Source organism: Ranitomeya imitator, chromosome 2 (genome assembly GCF_032444005.1).
Source record: "Ranitomeya imitator isolate aRanImi1 chromosome 2, aRanImi1.pri, whole genome shotgun sequence".
In the NCBI taxonomy this organism is placed as follows: Eukaryota; Metazoa; Chordata; class Amphibia; order Anura; family Dendrobatidae; genus Ranitomeya; species Ranitomeya imitator.
The window spans coordinates 214,892,336-214,918,403 of record NC_091283.1 but is presented as its reverse complement, the minus strand read 5'-3'; the positions used below and the strand labels follow the sequence as shown (position 1 = coordinate 214,918,403).

The following is a 26,068-nucleotide window of genomic DNA, read 5'->3' as shown; positions in this document are numbered from 1 at the left end:
ATTGACAGATCTCTCCCTCTCGCGCCTGTCAATCACCTGCAGCAGCAGTGGGAGAAGCCCCCTGGGGTGCGGAGCGCGACTAGTTTCATACCCGGCTGGAACGTCAAAACAATATATTGTCTGAAATGTTGGCGCGTTCCCGAGAATAAAATACCTGGCTACAATCCCACCTGTCGATAAGCATGAACGCACAAAAAAAAAAAAGTCTACAAAAAGAAAAAACCTAGGAACGGAGAATGAAGAATGGCCGAGGATTTATTCAATATACTTTATTGGTTCACGCCCCAAGTCACCAGCGATGACCTCTCGGGACGTTCCACCAGCGACAATGCACATGATTGTGAACTTTAATAGCAGTACAAATATAATTCACTACTAGGAGCTTCTGGATGAGGTTGTTGGCACCTTCAGACATCTATACGGTACTTGGATCCTTTGGGAACCACCTGGTTTAGTAGGTTAGGAAAAAAAAAAAAGATGAGGACGATGTCTCACAAAGCCTTACAGAGCCGATGGCGGAGGTAATGAGGTCTCTACTACTTAGACATAGGAGATTAGAAGCACAACAGCTTTATGGCCATTGATGAGAAGTACCGTCTTATGGTCTGGACCATGTTCTGGGGAGTCTAGGGCACTAAATGAGAAGTATCCGTGGGACGCAGCAGTGCTGCTCCGCACTGGACCTGGTGTTGATGGTGATAAGGTATTGGACCTGTTTGCACACAGTTAATGGTAAAGAAGCAAAGTCACTTTTTTTCTTAAAATAAAGAGAAATGTCTGTAGGGACTTAAAATGAATACTTTTGCATTGCAGAAAAGCAGCGAATACTGCAGAACATAAGAGGGACACGTCTAGTCTGTTGCAGAGTTATTTTACTCATTAGAAGTGTGCAAACATTGCAGGAAATGCGATACTGAATGGTAAGTCTTGGAAGGAGACTGCATCCACCTTGGCAAAGGTGATCATTTCTTGTATGTTGTGCGGCACATAATCTTGTAGAGGTCTCGTCAGTAGACCCAGGTCACCGGGACCCACTGAGGGGAGGCACACGCTGCATCGAGAGCCCTTAGTAGATCTTGAACGGTTTGCTCCGCATCATTGTTAACCAGAGTTAGGTCGAAGAATTGCGCGTAGCGAGCCCTGAGAACCTCCGACTCCGCACGCAGCTTCTCGAGTGCATCAGACTGGAAACACAGAAAGGTAGGAGGAAAAAAAAAAAAAAAAAAAAAAAAAAGGTCAATGCAAAAAAAGTACAACATATAGTCAATGGGTGAACTAAAGTCTGGGATCAATCTCAAAATGATTAAAATCAATGCAACTATTGGTAGAAATGTGTGTCAGAGAAGGTGACATGGGAGAAAGGTTATTGGATTAGACATGAATTTCATACTTAAAGAGGTCGTATGGCACTTTTTATTTTGCTAGTATATCCTTTGTTATAGGACATCAACATTATTGGGGGAGCGACATGGCACTGCTGCCGATCATTGTTCCTGGCCCGATGTGATCGGCTGCAGCTGTCTCCTGTACATGGCTGCAGCCAAGTCTCTAGGAATGACTAGGGCTGGATCTGCAGAACCTTGCTGTGGTCACTATACAGCTGGACTGTTCTGCAGCTGATCATATCTGGACACACGGGAAACAGCTGATAGGTGGAGGTGCCAAATATCGCACACTCACCTGTCTGTTATCAATAACCGGCGGTGATGCTTGGATAACGTCTTATCTGAGCACGCTTATCCGAGTATCTTGTAGTGCTTGTATATTATGTTCCTGTCTCTGCGGCTGCATGATTTGTGGTTTTTAGACATGTGGGGATTCCCTAACAAACAGGTGATCCCCAGATCCACACGTGTTCAGGCCGTCTAAGGCTATGTGCGGATTGCAAAATCCGCAGTGAAAACCCATTGCGGTTTTTACTGCGGATTTATCGCGGTTTTTACTGCGTTTTCTTCTGCGGATTTTCAACTGCAGTTTTCTATTGGAGCAGGTGAAAATCCGCAGAAAAGAAGTGACATGCTGCGGAATGTAATCCGCAGCGTTTCCGCGCGGATTTTTCTGCAGCATGTGCACAGCGTTTTTTGTTTCCCATAGGTTTACATTGTAATGTAAACTCATGGGAAACTGCTGCGGATCCGCAGCGGTCAAATCCGCTGCGGATCCGCAGCAAAATCCGCAAAGTGTGAATATAGCCTAACAGCCACAAATCATGGAGCCACGAGGACTCGACCATAGTATACAGATGCTCAGATAACGCCTGAGTGTGCTCACATAAGACGTTATCTGAGCATGTTCGCTCATCACTAATAACCTGTCCTTAGGCTAGACCACCATTATCAAAGTGCCAGAGAACCCCCCCCTAAATAGTACTATATATTAAAATATTAAAGTCAGAGCATCACCAGTCCTGTGTATTATACACTTGTGTTCTCAAGTTCATTGTAAACGATTAAATCAAGTCATTTGTTAGGCACCAAAAATACCAACATAAAAAACCCCCCAAAAAACTCAGATTGTTCCACGGAACCCGGTCCAGCAGCCAGGTCAGTAATTTATGGCCATCGGACGGGAGCCCCGAGAGCCGCCTCCCCCCTGATGGCATCCAACTCTCACCAGGCCGGCTAATCACGCGAGCAGAAGGGGATGCGTCAGATAAGAGGCAGGCGGCCGAGCTCCCTTCTGACGGACACAGACTACTGGCCTGACCACTGGACCTACGAATCAATTTGCCACCTTTCTAAAGCCAAGCCATCAAATTGCCTCTACACACTGTGCGGAGCGGTGGTGATCCAGCTCTGTAGAACTCTGAGGAGGGTGCAGAACTATCAAGTAGAGGTCATAAAAAAAAACCAAAAAAAATAAATAAAAAAAATATACTATATTATACTTTATGTATCTGCAAACTTGGGACTCGTCACAGTGTGCAAGGAAACCGTGTGATTGCAAATAGGCAAATTGCATACTTCCCGCCACACTCCGACTAGACGTGTCCGGCCTCACATGTCTAGTCTTCATGTGACTGCATGTATGCAAATCCTATACTTGTAGACCTGCACCGGTCTGCTCCCAACAGCGCGCAGTGTGAGGATTCGCAAGTCTGCAGGGACGCGGACTGACTGCAGACCTAAACCCCAAGCCTGGGCACCCTCTATTAGAGAAAAAAAAAAAAAGTAGATTTGATGCTAGATGTCAAGATTAGAATGACAGAGGCTTATACTGTATATTGATACATAATAAAGAGAAACGTCTTCAGTTTTTGGATTTCTATTCCCAGACACGTTGTTCTCTATAAAGTGTGGATATTCCCATAGAAACAACAAATATCATGACCACGAGCATCGCATCGATATTAAAATATAAAACAAACGAAAGTCACCTTGTCCGTATCGGTGGGAGATATGAACACGATGAATGGAGCTAGCTCTGCCGTACGAACCATCTTTAGAGTCTGGGAAATAGAAGAGTAATAAGTTCTGATAATTATTCGATCAGCTGACAGCCAAATAATGTGAATTAATAATTACACAAATTACATTCAAAATTGGATTGTACAACCCAGCACTATTGTATGTGATCTCACGATCAATGCTCGCATCATGGCGGAGAAACCATAATGAAATGAAATCACATACAGGAAAAAAAAATAAAAAAAAGTTATTGGTATTTAAAAGAGAAGCATCACCACAAATCCAATATAATAAATATATTTTTTTCCTTTTTTTTTTTTTAATTTCTTTTCTTGATTTAGGTTGTCAATATGCATCTAAAAACCTTGATTTATCCACCTAATTTTCAATGGAAGTGCGCTCTCATCTTGTGGATGGCACGGCTCCTCAATGATTGTTCTGCACCTTACATGCTTCTAATGCGCATGTGCAGGCTGAGAGACTGGACGGGGCTGCTCCAGGGGCCTTAGTGTCAGAAGACATGCGGTTCTCGCTCCCATCAGAGCAGAGACCACTGGTAATGACGGGCCGGGAAGCCTTTCCCGATAGTGACACTATGGCCTGGGAGCGGCGCACACATTATCTGTCGCTCCACAACACAGAACATGGTCTCCATTCTAATCAGAGACAGGTCCCTGCCGTGCCGTGATGTACTGCCGCTAGGAACTGCAAATATTAGCAGATAATGGTATTTCGCCCCTCACACAAGATGCAAAGAGGGATTTTTGGTTTTTACCGTAAAAATCTCTTTCTTGGAGCCTTCATTGGGGGACACAGGTATCCATGGGTGTATGCGGCTGTCGCTAGGAGGATGACACTATGCAAAAAAAAAAAAAAGGAAAATAACTCCTCCCCGGCAGTTTACACCCTCCGACAGGCACAAGTCAACTCAGTTGGTGCAAAAGCAGTAGTAGGAGCAAGTATAAACAAACTCAACCTATGTACCAACCCACAACAACAGCACATTGACCAACACGGTACAACATAAAGTGAGGGTGCGGTGTCCAATGAAGGCTCCAAGAAAGATTTTACGGTAAGAACCAAAAATCCCTCTTTCTTTCTCGCTTCATTGGGGACACAGGTAACCATGTGACGTCCAAAAGCAGTCCCACGGGTGAGAAAAATATTCAGAGAGAAGGAGACTTAGGTCAGCCGGTGGGAAACTGCCGCCTGCAGTATCTTCCTACCCAGGCCTGCGTCCGCAGAAGCCCGAGTATGCACCTTGTAAAAACCTTACGAAAGTGTGAACAGACGACCAGGTTGTGGCCTTGTAAACCTGCAAAGCTGAAGCCCGGTGACGAACGGCTCAGGAAGCTCCCACAGCCTGGTTAGAGTGAGCCCTCACCCCTGGAGGAGGCTGGCTGTTTTGATCACGGTAAGCCTCCAGAACCGCCGAACGAATCCAACGAGCAATTGTGGATTTAGAGGCGGGAGCCCCTTCCGACGACCTTCAGAGACGACAAACAGAGGATCGGACTGGCGAAAAGAAGCCTAGAAAGAGACTCGGATAGCCCTGACCAAATCCAGTTTGTGGAGAAATTTCTCCAAGGGATGAACCGGGGAAGGGCACAAGGAAGGAAGATGTCCTTGTTGATGTGAAAAGCCGAAACTATCTTTGGTAGAAAGGAAGGAACCGGCCGAAGGATCACTTTATCCTGGTGCAGAATCAGAAAGGGAGAACGGCAGGACAATGCCACCAACTTGGAGACTCTCCTAATAGAGGTGATGGCGACTAGGAAAGCCACTTTCCATGAAAGAAGGGAAAAGGAAATGTCTTGAATTGGTTCAAAAGGCGCAAGCTGGAGGGCGCCGAGGACAAGGTTGAGATCTCACGGCTCAACCGGAGGATGGTAAGGAGGCGCTATGTGAGCGACACCCTGAAGGAAGGTCTTTACATGGGGAAGGGAAGCCATGTCCCTTTGGAAGAGGATGGACAAAGCGGAAACCTGACCATTTAAAAAAGGTACTCGGAGAAAGGCCCGAATCGAGACCCGTTTGAAGGAAACCAAGGACTGAAGGAAGGGAAAAGACCATAGGGAACAATTTGTTGTCATCACACCATCGGAAAAAGGCCTTCCAACATCTATGACAGATACGTCAAGATGCCGATTTCCTAGCTTTTATCATGGTGTGTATGACGCTGTGGGAAAAATCTGCGTCCCTTAGGACAGCGGCCTCAACGGCCATACCATTAAAATTCAGAGACCAAGAATTCGGGTGGAAGAGGGGCCCTTGCGAAAAGATCCAGACGATCTGGGAGTCTCCAGGGAACGACTGATAACGTGTTCACTAGCTCCGCATACCAGGCCCTCTGAAGCCAATTCGAAGCTACCAACAGAACAGGAACAACCCCCTCTGCCTTTACCTTTTTTTTACAACCCTTGGAATCAATGGAAGAGGCGAAAACAGATAAGGCATCTGAAACTGGGCCCACGAGATCACAAGGGCGTCGCAGCCGACAGCCATCGGGTCCCGAGACCTGGATATGTACTGGGGAACCTTGTCGTTTGTTCGTGAAGCCATTAGGTCGACATCCGGAACGCCCCACCTCTGACAAATTTGGTTGAAGACGGTGGGGTGAAGAGCATATTCGTCTGACACGAGCCCCTGACGGCTGAGAAAGTCGGCTTCCCAATTGTCCACTCCTGGAATGTGGACAGCTGATATGGCGGGGATGTGGTTCTCTGCCCACCATACAATCTTTGCCTCCTCCCTCATGACCTGCTTGCTGCAAGTCCCTCCCTGGTGGTTTATGTAAGCCATGGACGTGGCATTGTCCGAATGAATGCGGATCGGTTTTCCCGTGAGGAGGGAATGCCAGGAAGATTGCCCTGATCTCCAAGAGATTGATCAGGAGAAGGGTCTCTTGAACACTCCAGCGGCCATGCGCTGTGAGATGGAGAAAGACCGCACCCCACCCCTGAAGACTGGTGTCGGTGGAGACCTGCCAGCGGAGGGGAAGAAATGACCTCCCTCACAGAATGGAGGTGGATAGTGTCCACCAAGTGAGAGTGTCTCACATTGAGAGGTAGGCGAACTGGGCGATCTAGGGAAAGTGGGCTCCTGTCCCAGGCTGACAGGAGGGCCAGCTGGAAAGGGCGAGAGTGGAACGGAGCATAATGTACTGCTTCCATGGAAGCGACCATCTTCCCTAGCACTCTAATGCAGAGCCGTAGAGGCAGAGAAACAGGGCGCTTTAGGGCTTTGATGCACTGCCGAAGAGAAAGGAACTTCTCCTTTGGGAGGAAGACCTGGGCTTGAATGGTGTTGAATTCCATGCCCAGGAACTCGAGATGTTGGGTCGGAATTAAGGTGGACTTTGTTGATTATCCAACCCAGACGGATTAGCGTGTCCAGAGTGATCTGGAGACTCTGGCTGCAGTCCCGGCGAGATGGACCCTTGACCAGGAGGTCGTTGAGATAAGGGATTATGAGGATCCTCTTTGATCGAAGGATGGCCATGACGCCGCCATTACCTTCGTGAAGACCCTGGGAGCGGACGCCAGGCCGAACAGGAGAGCTGTTAACTGGTAATGTTGCTCCTGGATCGCAAAATAAAGGAACCTCTGATGCTGTACACAAGCAGAAATGTGTAAGCACGCACCCTGAATGTCCACAGAGCACAGATATTCTCCCTGTTCCATGGAAGCGATCACCAAGCGCAGAGACTCCATCTTGAAGTGCCGAATCTGAAGGTGGCGGTTCAACTGCCAAAATCGGGCGGAGGGCTGTCTTTTTTCAGAACTATGAACATATTTGAGTAAAAACCCGAAAACCACTCGTGGTAAGGAACTGGGACAATTACCCCTGAGGCAAGGAGGGAAGCGATGGCCTAGAGAAGCCCTGGGACGTGGGAGGGCTGCTTGGGTGGGCGAGCGAGAGGAAGAAGCGTCTTACTGGGGGCGAAGAAAATGCTCTTTTGTAGCCTGACGTAACGATCTCCCTGACCCAGGAGTCGTCGACTAACGATAACCAAGCCTCCGTGAACAGAAGAAGCCTGCCTCCCACCCTGGAAAGATTTCCAGGTGGGGGTGACCCGTCATTTTGAAGAAAATCTGTGGCCGCGAGATCCAGAAGGTTTAGAGGAGTGGCTTCCTTCGTTCCCCTTGAGCGGAAGAACGGTCCTGCTGAGAGGCACCGCCTGAGGAAGTGAAGGGCCGAAAGGATTGGGGTCCCTTTCTATTGAAGGGGCGCCTAGGTTTAGATTGAGGTAGAGAAGTGCTTTTACCACCAGTGGCGTCTGAGATAATCTGGTCCAGCTTTGTGCCAAAGAGCCTGGAGCGGCAGGCCAGTGAGGGATTTTTTAGAAGCGGGGTTTGCGTTCCACGCCTACAGCCAAAGAATCCGGCTAATGGCAATGATGTTGCTGTTTAATCTTGCGGAGCAAGCAGCCGCATCCAAGGAGGCATTTCCTCGCTAAGGCAATTTGGTCCGCTAAATCCGCTAGCTCCTCAGAAGGAGCCGAAGCTACAATGCCCTTACGAAGGATCTTGGCCCAGGCCGATATGGCTTTTGCCACCCAAGAGGAGGCGAAACTTGGGCAGAGAGGCACCGGACGCCTCAAAGGCTGATTTGGTTAAAGCCTCAATTTGCCTGTCCGTAGCATCCTTTAGAGACGCCGCATCAGGAATGGACAGAACTGTCTGCGAGGATAACCTTGACACCGGTGGATCTACCTTAGGGGATTCGGACCATTTGCTGACAAGGTCTGAATCAAAAAGGGTATAAAATGTCCAGACGTTTTCTTCCTGGAAAACGTTTCCGGGATGTTCCCAGTGTCTAGAGGTAGTATTCTCAAACTCTTTGTGATTGAGAAAAACTCTGGAGGACCGTTTCAATGAAACAGAGTCGTCCTGAGTAGTCGCATCTTCCTCCTTAAGTTCAAGGGTTTGAATAATAGCCGAAATAAGGCTATCTACCTTATCCTGCGTCCCGGAGGTCTGATCTGCATCCGAGTCAGACTCCAACTGAGAAGCTACATCCGACCTGACGTTCGCCTCTGAGGAGGGGAAACGGGTAGAGAGGGGTATTCTAGATGACGCAGTGGGGTCCGGTTAACTGGATGAGGAGCTAGACAGTCCTCTTCCTGGATCTTTTCTCAAGTCTGTCCCTGTGAGAGTCGTGGTCAGGTGCGAGTGAATCGCCGTGGGAGGCGTTCGTGGTACTGGTGGCAGCAGATGGAACGCATGCCGCTTCTAGGACTTGTACCAGGGACTGAGACACTTTAGTCAGGTCTGAGACATGGAAACATCCCACTCCGGGGGAGTGCACTCATCCCGAGTGTTAGGGACATCCTGAAGGACGGACATGGTGGAAGGACTGCAGGACGGACAGAAGGGAGATGGCTGGCCTGAAGCCCACTTTCTCTTACAGCGTGCACAAGCGTAGTGAGTCACCGTAGGGATATAGCCGGGGGACCCTGCGGGGTTGGGCACAGGTAGAGAGTGAGTGACACCTGTAGCAGGATGCCAAGAAGTTGATACTGCTGAGGGGAGAAAGGCCGAAGATACAGGCCAGGGAAGGAGGAGTGCAGAGCCTACCAGACACGATGATGCAGTGGCAGCGCAGGAAGCTGTGTCCCCCCGCCTGGAAGAAGACCTCGTGGCCACGCGACATGAACGGTGAGGGAAGCGGTCCTGAAAGGATAGGGACTGCAGGCTTCCTGTAATTGGCCCGTTGTTCTGGTGCACAGAAAAGGGGGCATGGCTGGACGCATAAAGCGAAACCGACAACCCGATAGGCTGACACGCCTGAAGGGACGGCTCCCGCCCGAGAGTGGCCAATGCCAGTGCTGGGAAGAGGTGGAGGTGTGCCCAGTGCTGCGAAGGAGCCACAGGCTGGTTAGGCCAGAATGAAGGGGCGTGGCTTGCCGGAAAACACTGCCGAGGAGAAGAGGCAGGAAATCGTGCGCTGAGAAAGGCAAAAGGGCGCGAAGTTTGAATAAATGGCCGCAACATGCCCGATGGCTGCAGTAGGTGAACACTGCAGCGGCGAGCGCTGCGGGCAGGGGGGGGTTGAAGGGTCCCTGGGTTGAAACTACCTGCTTGAAGATCCGGTCCCTCTTCATAGCTGAGGATCATGTCAGGAGCCCTCGGAAGGTAGAGAGGGTCCTGGAAGAGAAGATCCTCCTTCCCGCGCCGTATCCAGAACGGCGCAGAAGACGGCGTCAACCCCTTACGAGAAGGGGGGAGGTCACCGCAGGCGACCACTGTCCTCCTCTCAGTCCTCTCCAAGGAGAGGGGTGAGGAGGGGAAAAGGGAAGGACCGGCCACCAAGAGTCACCCTGAAACACCCGTGATAGGGGACAGAGTCCTGCCAGGGGGTCCGACAGTGGGCGATGTGGGTGATACCACAGGGTGAGAAGCTGCACCGTTACCCAGAGAAGTGAATCTGAAAGAAAAAAGGGAAATTATTAATAAGCACACACAAAATTCCCTGAAAAAAAGATTAAGCGGATCTGGTGGTTAGATCCAGGTCCGCCTTCTATGGACACTAAGCAAAAACGGAGTTGCCTGGTGCCTGACGGAGGGTGTATACTGCCGGGGAGGAGTTATTTTTTCTTTATTTGCATAGTGTCAGCCTCCTAGCGACAGCAGCATACACCCATGGTTACCTGTGTCCCCCAATGAAGCGACAAAAATGCATTTACTTAGTACATTTTTAATTCATTACATAAGATTTTTTTTTAACTTGTAATATTGTAAAATAATAAAAGCTGCGATTTTTGACGATGGTTACTGTAATCTCCTCTCTTCTCACCTGGGGCTCTATGTCCAGTACAGCCACTTTCCCATCATTATGAATATCCTTTATAGTCTGGAACTTTGTCCCAAACATATATCCACTAAAGCTCCCAAACTCCAAAAACTGATTTTCGGAGATTCCTTGGCTCATTTCTTCCACAGAGACAAAATGATACGAAGCTCCATTTTCTTCTCCACGTTTTGGGGGACGAGATGTATCTTAAAACGGAAAAAAATAAAAAGTTATATAAGCCCATTGATTTACATGAGAAGTACAGAGGAAAGGTCCTACAGTATGGACACAAGGTGCGCTGGGTCCCCTTGCTGATGGGCAGCCGTCCACGGCAGCTCACATTGTCACACTCAGCAGCTCATTCTAGCTTTGCACCTACTTTTGCACTAGTTTATATGACAGACTTGTATTTTCAGTCCTTTTCTTAACTTATTATACACATTTGTTTCTTTCTGTTCAGTTATTTAAAAGAGGGAGTTCCAGTACTCCAAAAAAAAAAAAACCCAATATGTGCATCGACTAGTGGCAAGTTATAGATTGTACCATCCGGTAAGGTGCCACGCCAACCTCAGGTTCTGCAGTCGTTTTCCCAAGCACTTTCCACCAATATCCATCTATGGAGATGGGATTAACCCTTTAAAAGGAGACCGTGTGTGACCTTTTAAAGGGATATTCCCATCTCCAAGCTCCTATCCCGATATGCAGTGGGTGTGATAATATTACTAACCAGCTCTCATTAGAGCAGTGCAGCACTCCTGATCTGCGCTGTCACTTACCCCTCGTGCAGTTTTTGATATGCCCCAGAAGGGATTATTCACCAAGCTGCTTGTCTTACATCTGTTAATTGTAAACACCTTACTTTATTCACAAGATCTCGGTTCTGCAATTTCCCAAGTGTTTTTATGTCTGATTGTGAATGTTCTGCTTCCTTTCACTTGATCATTTGTGTCGAGTCGTGTATCCTGAACAGTAATGCCGGCTGTGGTCTCTTGCCAATTTCTTATTCAACAAGGCAAACTGGTCCTACATCCCATCACACACTTCCAATGTATCCAGATCTGGCTTAAAGAGAGCACGTGTGCTGGGGCACATGGAGAAATTTTATGTTAGGTCCAAAATGTTTCAAAGTGTCTTGGAAGTTAGGGTAGGTGCACACAGTCAGTAATTGGTAGCGCTTCAGACGCAGCACATGTCCAAAGCGCTGCTGGCTATTGAACAAAGGTGAATCTGCATGTGGTCATTGAACCGTGTGGAACCACCACGCTCAATACATTGAATGGGAAATTTATCTTGTGGAGACTGAGCGTCTCCGCAAGGTAAATTGACATGCTGCAGTCTGGAAAAACGCGCCGCATGTCCGTCTCCGCGTGTGAGCCGCGAGTATCTGCGCCTGCATAGTGGGCATGAGATTTCTTGAAATCCCATCCACTATGCTGTAACATCTGGACGTGGATTGCGGACCGTATGCACCTACCCTAAAACATGGCAAGTGGACCACACAGGAGACAGGTAAGCCATGCCAGATATTCACACAAACATGCTCCTCATTCAGGTGCACTATGCCAGGTAATTTCCTTATCTCTTTGCGCCATAGTTGTTCTAGCTGCTGTTTCCTTTCACCTCTACTGCCCTTTGACACATTCTACACCATCTCAATATATCAGCCCCTCTCTCCTCCCCTCTCCCATGCACAACACTGAGGCCCTATTGACATTTCTCAATCACACAAAACCATCCACTATTACCATACAGTGCACAAAACGCTCACACAAATCATTGAACTTCCTGCTCGCCCTCTTCTGTCTCCTTCTCTAGTCGCTGGGGACATCTTTCCCAACCCTAGACCTCCTTACACTACTATATCTAACTGTCATCCTGCAGCACATAGAAACCCAGGTAATCTTATAAACATTCGTTCCTTGCCTTCTCCCATCTCCTTTTATTGTGCCCTATGGAACTCACGGTCAGCATGCAACAAACTACTCTACAGTCAAGATTTCTTCCTTTCAAATTCCCTTAACCTTCCGGCTCTCACTGATATCTGGATCCAACAGTCTGACACCACCGCCGCTGCTGATCTCGCATATGGTGGGCTACATTTGTCACACACCTCCAGACCTCAGAACAGACAAAGTAGAGGTGTTGGCCTGCTCCTTTAATCACAATGTGCTTTCCAGGGTATCCTCCCAATACCCTCACTTATGTTTCCTCTGAAGTCAAAACGGGTAGGTTTTTAAAACTCTTCTCCCTGCAAGTGGAGGTTGTGTATCAGCCTTCATGCCCCTGTCATCAGTTCTTGGATCACTGTCACCTGGCTTATACACTTCTTATCCTAAAATATTCCCACTCTCATCATGGGGGATTTTAACATCACCATTGACGATCTGCTCTCCCCATCTGCCATCTTCCTCCTTTGGCCTTCAGTTTACTAACTCTCCTACACATGAAGATGGGAATTCTCTGGACATGGTCTTCTCACGACTCTGTTCCTGCATGACTTTACTAACTACCCTCTCCCACCCACAACCTTCGTTCCTTTTCTGTCAAGGACCGTTACCCTGCTCAGGACACCCCCAATTGCTAAACAAACAAATCTACGAGCCATCAATACCCAAGAGCTTATGGACAATCTGCATCTTTAGCTCCCATCTCCTCCCACTTTTGTCCAGACTCAGAATTGTCACATAACACATTGCAGAGCGGCCCGGATGAAGCAGCACCAGTTACACGCAGAACGACCCACCACAGAAAACAGCGACCCTGGCACACGATGCAAACAGGTTTTCTCCAGTGCTGCTCAAGGTGTGACAAGCGTCTGAACAAAATCACTTTAAGAGTATTTCATCCACTATATCTGGGGTCTCAAACTGCATTCCTCGAGGGCCGCGAACCGTGCATGTTTTCAAGATTTCCTTAGCATTGCATTAGGTGCTAGAATCATTATCTGTGCAGGTGATTAAATTATCACCTGTGCAATACATGGAAATCCTGAAAACATGACCTGTTTGCGGCCTTTGAGGAATGCAGCTTGAGACCTCTGCACTATATGTTCATGCTCAAAACTTACAACTCTGCCCTCCATCTGGCCAAACAAGTCTACTTCACATCAAAAATCTAAAATGATTGTTTGAAACCTTCAACTCCCTACTGAGCCCTAAAGTACAGACCCCCGTCACCAAGCGCACTGCTGACAATCTGAACACTTATTTCCCACAAACAAAAAATCATATCTGCCAGGACATTTTCGCACAAACCCCTTAGAGCCTGGTTCCCCTACCCTCCTGCACCTCAAGTAAACTTTCCATTTTTGAGCCTGTCACAGAAGAAGTCACCAGACACCTCACCCTGCAACAGTGATCCTACTGCCTCACATCTCCTTCAGTCCCTCTCCCTAGCTGTCAATACGCACCTAACTAAAATATTTAACCTCTCTCTTCATTCAAACATGCCATCAAAACCCCTTTACTCAAAAAGACCAAAACTGCACTGCTAAATTCAGACCGGTATCTAATCTTCCCTTCATCTCAACTCCTGGAAAGCTTGGTCCACTCCAGTCTAATCTGATATCTCTCTTCTTGACCCTCTACAACCTGGTTTCCGCTCTTTACATTCTACTGAAACTGCACTCATTAAAGTCTGTAACAATCTATTACCGGCTAAATCCAAAGGTCACTGCTGTTTGCTGATTCTGCTGGATCTCTGCAGCATTGGGCCAATCTGCAGCATTTCTGGCTGGTGGCCACCGATAATAGCTGACCGGTGGTGAGGGTGTCGGACCTCGGTCTACAAGACATCGATGACCTGTACTAAGGATAGGTCATCAATGAAAAAGTATATGGATATATGGATACATATCTATACACCCGGATGTACGAGAACTCTCTCATACACAGCAGTGCAACCCGTGTTCGACTCATGGACTTTGTCTTCCATTTCATGGTGCTCAGCAATAACAAGTCTCAAGATAACGCAAACTTAATATTTTAGAGACATCCACTGAGGACACAAAGGGCTGCAACATCATGTGCAAGAGAGGCCTGAGTCCAGAAGCATGTGCACGGTTTCTGCATTTGAGGTTTATGTAGTATCTGCAGAGGAGAGACCTGACATAAGACGAGGCGAGAGGGGATTTAGACAGAGCTCAGAAACCTGCTCCCAGCCTCCCTCTATACCACCCACTGAGTGCGCCATTACGTGGAAAGATTAGGAATACCAACAAAGTGACCTACGGGATAACAGCCCACATTCTGTCCACCATGCATGTAATGGTAAGGGGCACTTACGTGGTAAAGGGTAGCTGAACCTCTCTGGATATTTAGTGAGTAAAATATTTTTTATGTGACTTCGTCCCACTCCACTGACACCTGTGAAAGATAAGTTGAAGATTAGTACTCGGGAAACACGTCAGCGATAGTGGCTGGACATGGCATAGAGCCGTGTGATGACGCCCCAAGTATCCAGCAGGGACTGGGCGCTTCAGCGAGGCTCACGTATGGCCACATGTCACTGTAGTGTATATTTATATACACATTACTATCTTTTTGATACAAGAATGATCCAGCAATCCCTTTACATAGCCGCTCCGTTCCTCCATTACTGAGAAATCAGGGTTTGAATTGATAAGCAAATAAGGCTTAAGAACTATGGTAGATATGAAGCATGTCACTCCAGCTCTATTCCCCACCTAACACCACTTCCTCGTGCTGGACTGACAGCCTCTGTAGGACTTCAGGCAAAGAAACTTTCCATCCTGCAAGAGGAGGCAGCGCTGTGCGAGGATTAGAGCTGGAGTGACAGAGGCTTCAGCTCTACAAATAGTTCTCCAAATGACAGTCACGTTATTCATGCGATTTATAGATGCATGCCTTATTAACAAGTACATATTACGGCATCATGGGATCAAGAGAGAACCTTTTTGGTGCCACAGTTATCTGGACATTTTTACCACCAAATATGTATTTTTCAACTACTCCTCCATTACCAATGAGCACAAGGGTTCTTCTCTTAAACGCTGGGAGAGACACCACTTCTTCATAAGACACCACATCCAGCTGATCGAAAACTGCAAAGAGAAGGAGAATGAATACGACAGGTCCAGATACAGTCTGACAGCGCCATGCGTCGCGGTGTATACTCACTGGAACTATGCTTGGCCAAGTATTTATCCTTGCATTTCTTCTTTTTGCTAAAGGGGCTACACGTCTGAGGTATCTGGTTGCTTGTGTTGGTGCTGGCTACACGCCTAGAATAATCCAGAGTGAAAAGTATTAAAGGGTATCCTTGCCAAAAGACTGCACATGGTGGCTTCTGTGCGCGCTCAGCTCCTGCAGTGTCAGAGTGCAACTTCACCTCCCTGTCCTATCAGCACTGGCTGCCGGCCAATGCGCGACCCCGTGCGCAACCAGAGGCCCCCCAGACGTACGACTAGTGCACAGCAACCGTCCGACACAGACAGAAGAGGGGGGAATCAGGGGTCACCCGCACACACCGACATTGTCAGTGTGTACACAGATGAGGCTTCAATACAGGTAGCTTAGTGCTGTCAGTCGCCACAAGGGGAGCAGTGGAAGAAGGTAACGAAGCGAGAAGATGTATGCATTGAAGCGCTCTCATAAAAAGTTTAATTACATAAGTTAAATCTGCACCACCATTGTGATTTTTATAAGGGCAAAGTCTCCTAGATGGATGTATTAATAGTTTAAGCTCAATGTTGGGGCAACAGACTCCTTGTCTAGACCTGCTCTCCCCCAGAGGGTGACATGGGAGTTGATGGCCACCATTACACAGCCTGTGATCATCCTGCACGAGCCATATTAGGGAGAATAGGACGTGTGCACAATAGACCCTACGTGTAGCCTCTGTAACCGACCACCAAGTGTCCGGCTCCTTCTCTTTCCAAGCGCTTGGTCAGATGGTGCAGGAGTGAACAGCAGCAAAATCCTTAAAATGCAATTGAAAAGAAGCTTCTTTGTGAAGGCGGCTCACCACTCCTGCAGTTCAGGTGACGGTATGAGTCCGGCTTTCTCTTCCCCTTGCTTCTTTCCCTGCCACCAGTTGGAGTCGTCCTTGTTTATGATTTGCAGAACATCTCCAGTGTTAAAGCGCAGACCTGCCTCTCGGCAAGGAATGAGGGAGTCCGAGAGCGGGTCATAATCGAAGAGCGCGCGCACAAACATCTAGGGAAAAGAAATCTATGAACACATGTACAGATGATCTCTCAGCAGAAGTGACTTACAATGCCAGATGACCGAGGACCACCATACAAAGTAGATGGCCATTGGCTGAATGATCCTTCCACTCGGCGGGCAGCCATCTCAGCCGGCCGTCCCTACACAGGAGCGCTCTAGTGTTCGCTATGAGAAAGCTGCTGCCCGACATGACTTCTCTCAATGTGACTGGCAGTCAGAAAGCACACATACCCAAATAACATCCTTCCCGACATTCAGTCAGCTGAAGCCATCATATACATTAGAGTGTCGGTCAAACCCATCAAAAAGTGGACCCCAAATCATTCCGCCCACCCGGTCCAACGTTGGCTCTCCGCTGCTGCTCAGGTCTCCGTGTTTTGGCTTCAAAGGTGACATCCCTTTGACAGCTCATATCACCTCTGCAGCCAGTGAGGTCGGCATCAACATGACGTACCCGGCAGCAGCTAATGACGTCACTGCTGCAGCCATTGAGGTCAGCATCAATATGACGTCACTGCTGTACACAAAACATGAGTCAGGGGTATCACCGGAGAGCCAACCCTCGACTGGGGAGGGCAAGTACTATCTGATCTTGCTCTATTACATGATTGGAAACGTTTGGTATCTACTTTTGCAAAAGTGCAAAACCCCTTAAATGGCTGGCATGTAAGACCCCTGCAGTGGCAGGTCACTGCTTCCATGGACGTCGTTGGGGCTTTCAGAAGCTGGACCTGTAGATTTACCTGCAGTGGGAGCTTGCGGCTGCTTTGTGTTGGCGACACCTTCAGAGTGACTGTTCCTTTGCTTTCTTTCTACAGCAGGAAAGAGAATATTTGAGATTTCGTTAGAAGCTGTCTACTGTACAAGGAGCAGTCACAGTACATTTCGGATGTATGTTCATGATTGTCAGCAGAATCCCCGAAGTGTGATTGCTCCGATACAAATTCAGATCTGTATGGGGGAGGGGGCCAAAATCCCTGCGGCAGTGTGCGAAAACCTGGTCAAGAACTACAGGAAACGTCTGACCTCTGTGATTGCAAACAAAGGTTTCTGGACCAAATATTAAGTTCTGTTTTTCTATTGTATCAAATACTTATTTCATGCAACACAATGCAAATTAATTAATAGAAATAAATATAAATGGTGGCGCAAAATGTAAAAAGAAAGGGGCTATCAATCCTTGCTGCAGTACCAAACCAACCTCCACACTTGGTTGGTAAATAAATGAATAACCCAATAAAATTATGCACCTAGGTGCAAAAAGGTACGCGCTTGATAATAGCCAATAGAATGTTTACAACAGAGAGTGGAATAACCCATATGGGTAATAAAATAAAGCATAGTTTCTCAATATATCCACCAGAAATTATCCTTGTTTGCACCAATGGTCGGTAGTCAAAGTGATAAGCATGAGTGTTCCTACCTCCAGTGACAAGTCCGTGATGAATGGGGAAACTACCGTGCTGCCGCTGTGTTTCCAAGGAACTCCAGGTACAGAGTGCTGATGTAGAATCCAAACTGGTGGCTGCCCCGGCTGGTAGCAGCCACCTGAAATTAACCTCCGGGTTGGAACGGGGTCCTGAGATGCCAGACACTGCGTGGTACGAGAGCGGTAAGTCCGGCTGAAGAAGGAGACAGCAGTCTCAGAAACGCGTCGGTTGATTGACCCTCACTGCGTTCCGTACTCACTCCTGGGCTCCGGTAACGGTTACGTGACCAGACACGTCACGCAGGTCCTGCGCTTCACCCGGACTTACCGCTCTCGTACCACGCGGCGCCTGACATCTCAGGACCCCGTTCCAACCCGGAGGTTAATTTCAGGTGGCTGCTACCGGCCGAGGCAGCCACCAGTTTGGATTCTACATCAGCACTCTGTACCTGGAGTTCCTTGGAAACACAGCGGCAGCACGGTAGTTTCCCCATTCATCACGGACTTGTCACTGGAGGTAGGAATACTCATGCTTATCACTTTGCCTACCGACCATTGGTGCAAACAAGGATAATTTCTGGTGGATATATTGAGAAACTACGCTTTATTTTATTACCCATATGGGTTATTCCACTCTGTTGTAAACATTCTATTGGCTATTATCAAGCGCGTACCTTTTTGCACCTAGGTGCGTAATTTTATTGGCAAATTAATTATGGTAAAATCCTACAATGTGATTTTCTGTCTGTCACAGGTGAAGTGTACCTACAATACAAATTACAGACCTCTCCATTCTTTGTAGGTAGGAAAACTTGTAAAAATCAGCAGTCTATCACTTATTTTCCCCAATATATAAAACTTCCAAACTTTCCCTTAGTTTCTCACCAAAATACTCTGCAAATGGTCCACGCTTTGGTTTTGGACAAGTTTTCCATTGATTTCCAGGATTTCATCACCAACGTGCAGCGAACCTTCCATCAAAACAAACAATATGTGAAAATCACAGATCTGAGCCGTTGGGTCTCATGTCAGTCATTTAATCATTTTATAGGCGTTAATTCCATTGAAATTAAACATTTGCAAAAGATCAGTAGAAATTTCCTATCATTTTGGGGCTATGACGGCGTTGAATCTCTAGTCACAGAGGAGTGCTGTGGATCACGACCCTCTCGCGTCCTCCCCAATCGCCTGATTCACCCTAAACTAAAACTCCTGCTCGCAACAAGTAGAAGCAGCTCCCAGTAGTGCGACACCAGTGACCCCGCTCTATTACAATGGGGGCGCATAGGTTTGCATAAGACTTGTGTACACAAAATTGTACAATAGTTTTATGAAACTCTAGGGGGGAGATACATCAAGCTAAAAGTGGCAAAATTCTGGTGTAATTTGTGCCCCAAAAATAAATAAATGAATAATAAACATTAACTTCAAAGAAAGGAAGGGGGAAAAAAAAATCCAAGAAGCAAAAATTACCTTGCCGGTGGATGAGACCGCCATGTAAAATGCGAGCAACAACACATTTCTGCTGTGAATTCAGTTTAAGGGTGATGCCCTGCAACAGGCAAAAAGAAAAAACACTGTAGAGCTACACAATCAGCGAAAACCAACAGAACCAGGAAGGACGCCAATATACAGCGGGGGAAGGTAAAGGATAGAAAACAGTCACAAAGAGCCGGCCAGGTCCAGGGAAAACAACGTACCACCTACTGCGGGATAGATGATAACCTGAGGATCGGGAAGGACTGGGGGCACGCACCCCCCTCCCTACCACCACTGAGAGGCGGCACACACACCGCCCTCCCTAGCACCGCTGTGTGGCAGCATGCACCTCCCTCCCCACAACCGCTGTGTGGCAGCACGCACCCCCCTCCCCACAACCTCTGAGGGGCGGCACGCACCCCCCTCCCCACAACCGAGAGGCGGCACAAACACCGCCCTCCCCAGCACTGCTGTGTGGCAGAACGCACCCACCTTCCCACCACTGAATTGCGGCACGCGCCCCCTCCACCACGGCTGAGTGGCATCACGCACCCCCTCCACCATGGCTGAGTGACGGCACGCACCCCCTCCCCACCACCACTGAGTGGCGGCACGCACCCCCTCCCCACCACCACTGAGTGGCAGCACACACACCGCCTTCCCCACCACCGCTGTGTGGCAGCACGCATCCCCCTCCCCACCACCGCTGAGTGGCATCACGCACCCACCTCCTCACCACTAAATGGCGGCATGCACCCCCCTCCCCACCACTAAATGGCGGCATGCACCCCCCTCCCCACCACCGCTGTGTCAATGTTAGCACCACGTAAAATGTTAGATCTAAAAGACAACAGGGTTCTAGGTAGGACGACCCTGATGTATGGCCGCCAGACCCTGCCTAGTACCCCAGGTACACAAGAGGCTGCTGTATGGACTGGTGCCGGCCTAGTACCCCAGGTACACAGGAGGCTGCTGCATGGACTTGTGCCGGCCTAGTACCCCGGGTACACAGGAGGCTGCTGCATGGACTGGTGCTGGCCTAGTACCCCAGGTACACAGGAGGCCGCTGCACGGGCTGGTGCTGGCCTAGTACCCCAGGTACACAGGAGGCTGCTGCATGGACTGGTGCTGGCCTAGTACCCCAGGTACACAGGAGGCTGCTGCATGGACTGGTGCTGGCCTAGTACCCCAGGTACACAGGAGGCTGCTGCATGGACTGGTGCTGGCCTAGTACCCCAGGTACACAGGAGGCCGCTGCACGGACTGGTGCTGGCCTAGTACCCCAGATACACAGGAGGCCGCTGCACGGGCTGGTGCCGGCCTAGTACCCCAGGTACACAGGAGGCTGCTGCATGGACTTGTGCCGGCCTAGTACCCCAGGTACACAGGAGGCTGCTGCATGGACTTGTGCCGGCCTAGTACCCCGGGTACACAGGAGGCTGCTGCATGGACTTGTGCCGGCCTAGTACCCCGGGTACACAGGAGGCTGCTGCATGGACTTGTGCCGGCCTAGTACCCCGGGTACACAGGAGGCTGCTGCATGGACTTGTGCCGGCCTAGTACCCCGGGTACACAGGAGGCTGCTGCATGGACTGGTGCTGGCCTAGTACCCCAGGTACACAGGAGGCTGCTGCATGGACTGGTGCTGGCCTAGTACCCCAGGTACACAGGAGGCTGCTGCATGGACTGGTACTGGCCTAGTACCCCAGGTACACAGGAGGCTGCTGCATGGACTGGTGCTGGCCTAGTACCCCAGATACACAGGAGGCCGCTGCACGGGCTGGTGCTGGCCTAGTACCCCAGGTACACAGGAGGCTGCTGCATGGACTGGTGCCGGCCTAGTACCCCAGGTACACAAGAGGCCGCTGCATGGACTGGTGCCGGCCTAGTACCCCAGGTACACAAGAGGCCGCTGCATGGACTGGTGCCGGCCTAGTACCTCAGTTACACAGGAGGCCGCTGCACGGGCTGGTGCTGGCCTAGTACCCCAGGTACGCAGGAGGCTGCTGCATGGGCTGGTGCCAACAGTCTCATTGTTCTGGCAGAATACTTGAGGGTATTCTCCAGACTTCTGCCCACAGACCAGTTGTTGGGGCCTGTGACCTTTTAACTAGCAGAAGCAGATGAGGTTGTCTTTTATTAAAGAAAAAAAAAGAAACAAGCCAGCACTTTCCGTCCCCGACTTCCCCTTTTCATTTCCTCAGCCCCCCACCCCCGCTTACCATAGGTTCCTCAGTCTCCCTTTCAAATTGCACCAGTCGGACCCTTTTCTTTTCCTCGGGACATCCGGGGGCTGCAGATCCATTGGTGTAAAACTCTTCTGCTAGAACATTAGATGGGGACGGAAATCCCTATTAAAGGAAAGAAGAAATTAAAAGAATGAGCGGCATTGATGTGAACAGAAGCGACCTAATAAGGACACTTGGGGGGGGGGGGGTTGGGGGGGGGATTGTACAGGGTGCGGCTCCCCACGGGGACAATGCTTCTTCCACCCACAATGGTGGCGTGATTTTGTCACAGTGACGCTGCCCATGTTGATCCACCCATGCCGTGAAGTTCTGATAATCTGCCGACCGGTGACAAAGTTGACCTGTGCTTGTCTGCGTCTGCTCACATGACGTGCACAATGATCGCTGGTGCGACCGTTCGTCCCTGTACACGTTCCCGTGCTGCAAGCGACGGTCAATAGTTCAGAAGGAAGGTTTGGATGAGCACCCGTCCAGTCAATCATTTCCCGTGTAATTAGGCTTTAACACGCTAGTTACAGACTAGGGAGAGAGCACAGAGTCCATTTAAGAAGGGGTTATCAATTAGTGAACAAACCATTTAAAAAAAAAAAGAAAGAAAAAAAAGGAAGCATTTTCTGGTTTTGGAAAACGTAATGCCATTACTTACCCTCCCCAGGTCCAGCTCCTTTTATCTTATCTGTCAGATGCACTGCAGCCAATAACTGAGCGTAGCAGCTCATGTCATCAACTGAGATGATTGGCTGCAGCGCCATTGACGTGACCAGACAGTAGTAGACACCAGGAGCAAAGGCGGAGGAGCCTCAGTGCTGGACCCAGGATGGGCGAGTAAAGCTCACTTTGTTTTGCAAAACTTTGTTAATGATTGTCAAATTCTTCTGATTATAAAGCAATAAGAAATGTGTCCTAATTGGAGTCATAAATACAAGATCTCTGTCCGTCAAATGCTCCTGTCGGTGACCATCATCCCCTAAACTCTAGGGGAAAGGCGGAGCGGCTGCCTCCAGCCCCCCAGGAGCGGACATTAGACATGGCAACCAAGGGGCAATCATCGGGGTAGATAGGAAGGCAAAAAAGCTCCTGATCATCCCCCGTTGTGTACACGTGCCAAGGATCGTATGACCAAGAAGCAAAACAACTCATCGGATTGTTTGTGGCGAAGCAAACAAAAGTAAAAATAAAATTACGGCGTGGCGGTATCAGTGACCGTCCTGCCCCCGTAAGTGTGTACAGAGGGGAGAATCAGCGACCGTTCTGCCCCCGGTAGTGTGTACAGAGGGGAGAATCAGCGACCGTTCTGCCCCCGGTAGTGTGTACAGAGGGGAGAATCAGCGACCGTTCTGCCCCCGGTAGTGTGTACAGAGGGGAGAATCAGCGACCGTTCTGCCCCCGGTAGTGTGTACAGAGGGGAGAATCAGCGACCGTTCTGCCTCCGGTAGTGTGTACAGAGGGGAGAATCAGCGACCGTCCTACCCCCGGTAGTGTGTACAGAGGGGAGAATCAGCGACCGTCCTACCCCCGGTAGTGTGTACAGAGCGGTGACCGGTGCAGAAATCCGCGCAGTATGTGAGGGACGAGTCTGCAGGAGACTTGAAGCCCCCGAAGTGACGCAGCTCTGCAGTAAGTCGGCCGTTCCCAATCACTGCTCCCTACACTCGGCCTCTATTAGCTGTTCATATCCTACAGAATACAGAGCATGTACGAAGGGTTAATGAGCGCTGGGCAACAGAGGCCTGATCAGGAGCACGCTGCACCGCCCGAATCACTACAGGCCTGAGTGGCGGGATCACGGGGGGCGTCGCCCACATAACGGGGGGCATCGCCCACATAAGTGGAGCATGCTCCATCGTGCAGATAATGGGGGCATCTCACAGATAACGATTACTGCGACACCCTCCTCTGTGGCCTCCCCGCTAACTCTCTTGCACCACTCCAGTCTGTCCTCAACTCTGCTGCCCGGCTAATCCATCTCTCTCCTCACTACTCCCCTGCTTCTCCCCTCTGCAAATCCCTCCACTGGCTCCCAATTCCCCAACAAATCCAGTTCAAACTACTAACACTGATCTACAAAGCCATCCACAACCTGTCTCCTCCCTATATCTCTGAACTAATCTCCCAATATCGGTACTTACCTACCCGCAACCTCCGATCCTCACAAGATCTCCTACTCTACTCCCCTCTTATCTCCTCTTCCCACAATCGTATACAAGATTTCTCTCGCGTATCCCCCCTACTCTGGAACCCTCTACCACAACACATCAGACTCTCGCCTACCATCGAAACCTTCAAAAAGAACCTGAAGACCCACCTCTTCAGACAAGCCTACAACCTGCAGTAACCACCGATCGACCAAACCGCTGCATGACCAGCTCTACCCTACCTACTGTATCCTCACACAACCCTTGTAGATTGTGAGCCCTCGCTGGCAGGGTCCTCACTCCTCCTGTACCAGTTATGACTTGTATTGTTTAAGATTATTGTACTTGTTTTATTATGTATACCCCTCCTCACATGTAAAGCGCCATGGAATAAATGGCGCTATAACAATAAATAATAATAATAATAATATCTTCCCTCACATAATCTTCGATCCTCCCAAGACCTCCTTCTCTCCTCCACACTTATTCGTTCCTCACACAACCGTCTCCAAGATTTCGCCACAATATCCCCCATCCTCTGGAATTCCACGCCTCAACACGTCCAATTATGCACCACCCTCGGATCCTTCAGACAGAACCTGAAAACCCATCTCTTCAAGAGAGCCTACAATAACCATTCAGCCGCCTCACCAACCGCCAGAGCTGCCGCCTCACCAACACCAGAGCTGCCGCCTCACCAACCGCCAGAGCTGCCGCCTCACCAACCGCCAGAGCTGCCGCCTCACCAACCGCCAGAGCTGCCGCCTCACCAACCGCCAGAGCTGCCGCCTCACCAACCGCCAGAGCTGCCGCCTCACCAACCGCCAGAGCTGCCGCCTCACCAACCGCCAGAGCTGCCGCCTCACCAACCGCCAGAGCTGCCGCCTCACCAACCGCCAGAGCTGCCGCCTCACCAACGCCAGAGCTGCCGCCTCACCAACACCAGAGCTGCCGCCTCACCAACCGCCAGAGCTGCCGCCTCACCAACCGCCAGAGCTGCCGCCTCACCAACCGCCAGAGCTGCCGCCTCACCAACGCCAGAGCTGCCGCCTCACCAACGCCAGAGCTGCCGCCTCACCAACCGCCAGAGCTGCCGCCTCACCAACCGCCAGAGCTGCCGCCTCACCAACCGCCAGAGCTGCCGCCTCACCAACCGCCAGAGCTGCCGCCTCACCAACCGCCAGAGCTGCCGCCTCACCAACCGCCAGAGCTGCCGCCTCACCAACCGCCAGAGCTGCCGCCTCACCAACACCAGAGCTGCCGCCTCACCAACCGCCAGAGCTGCCGCCTCACCAACACCAGAGCTGCCGCCTCACCAACCACCAGAGCTGCCGCCTCACCAACACCAGAGCTGCCGCCTCACCAACACCAGAGCTGCCGCCTCACCACCACCAGAGCTGCCGCCTCACCAACACCAGAGCTGCCGCCTCACCACCACCAGAGCTGCCGCCTCACCAACACCAGAGCTGCCGCCTCACCACCCACCATAACTGCTGCCGCTCCCCCGACCTTCTGTCTCTTCCCCACTATCCCATAGAATGTAAGTCCACAAGGACAGGGTCCGCTCCCCTCTGTCATTGTAAACCTGCTTACTGTAATCGATATCTATAGCTCTGTATGTAACCCCTTCTCATGTCCAGCACCATGATATAAATAATAATAACGGGGAGCATCATACGGTACCTGGGTCGCCGCCCGGCTCTGCAGCAGGGTCTCCAGGTACAGGTCGGACAGCGCGGATCTCATGCTCGGGCTGTCGCAGCGGCGGATTTCTGAGCGCTCGAACTTCAGCGTCATGTCTCCGGCCGGCTGCACGGGAACCTCCGCGGGCTCTTCCTTCTCTCCGCTCCGGGCTCTTCTCTCTCTTCCTCTCCTCAGCCTCCTGCCCTCTCACCCCTTTATCTCCGCAGAACAGGCGCTGACTCAGGGAAGACGCAGGGAAATAGCGATAATAAACCTGCGAGGCGCGCACACTGTGCAGGTCAGGGAGTCCCCGCGCTCAGCCGCCGCCCCCCTCCCGCCGGACATTGCGCGTTCCCGTGCGCGCGTCCCCGTGTAGCTCTCTTCCGCGCTGCGGTATCACGCCCCCCTCCGCAGAGCCGCCGGGACGTATAATGCCGGCGCTCGCCGCGTCACAGCGCAGTTATCACACCTCCGTTATGTGAGATGGTACGGCCGGGGGTCACATGACCGTCCCTGGAAACGGTCACGTGATGACAGAGCCCTTAGGGGAAACGCAGACGACTGCTCCCTGGTCATGTGACGCAACGGGGCGTGGCTGTGTGAGTGACGTCGGCATCTGGGATTGCGGTAAACAAGCAGGACAGTGACGGACGGCGGCCGAGAGCGGACACACCAGCGCTGCTGCGCCCCCATATTTAAAGGG

General features: G+C 50.2%; 1 protein-coding gene across 2 annotated transcripts; it reads right to left on the bottom strand.

Moving 5' to 3' along the window:
• Positions 1–254: 254 nt before the first annotated feature.
• On the bottom strand, positions 255–25,946 carry MPP1 (MAGUK p55 scaffold protein 1). 2 transcript variants are annotated; one of them, XR_011318056.1, is made up of 13 exons: positions 25,366–25,946; positions 21,521–21,649; positions 19,293–19,371; positions 18,705–18,790; positions 17,134–17,202; positions 16,188–16,378; positions 15,341–15,444; positions 15,184–15,264; positions 14,486–14,566; positions 10,206–10,408; positions 3,377–3,448; positions 949–1,184; positions 255–446 (listed from the first exon to the last, which is right to left on the bottom strand). XR_011318056.1 is itself a non-coding variant. In XM_069748561.1 (12 exons), the coding sequence occupies exons 1-12, from the start codon at positions 25,477–25,479 to the stop codon at positions 1,008–1,010; spliced, it is 1,386 nt and encodes a 461-aa protein (XP_069604662.1). In that variant the 5' UTR covers positions 25,480–25,946; the 3' UTR covers positions 765–1,007. The 2 variants fall into 2 exon arrangements, 1 of the variants encoding a protein (XP_069604662.1); XM_069748561.1 differs by lacking the exon at positions 255–446 and having other exon boundaries at positions 765–1,184.
• Between the last annotated feature and the right edge of the window lie 122 nt (positions 25,947–26,068).

What these genes read in the sequence shown, in the direction of transcription:
- MPP1 (XM_069748561.1), bottom strand. Translation starts at nt 25,479, where the DNA reads ATGACGCTGAAGTTCGAGCGCTCAGAAATCCGCCGCTGCGACAGCCCG. An exon ending in TCACCTGAACTGCAGGAGTG is followed by an intron (nt 15,445 to 16,187) that starts GTGAGCCGCCTT and finishes GGATTATTCTAG; the next exon opens with GCGTGTAGCCAGCACCAACA. An exon ending in CTCCCACCGATACGGACAAG is followed by an intron (nt 1,185 to 3,376) that starts GTGACTTTCGTT and finishes CTGTGTTTCCAG; the next exon opens with TCTGATGCACTCGAGAAGCT.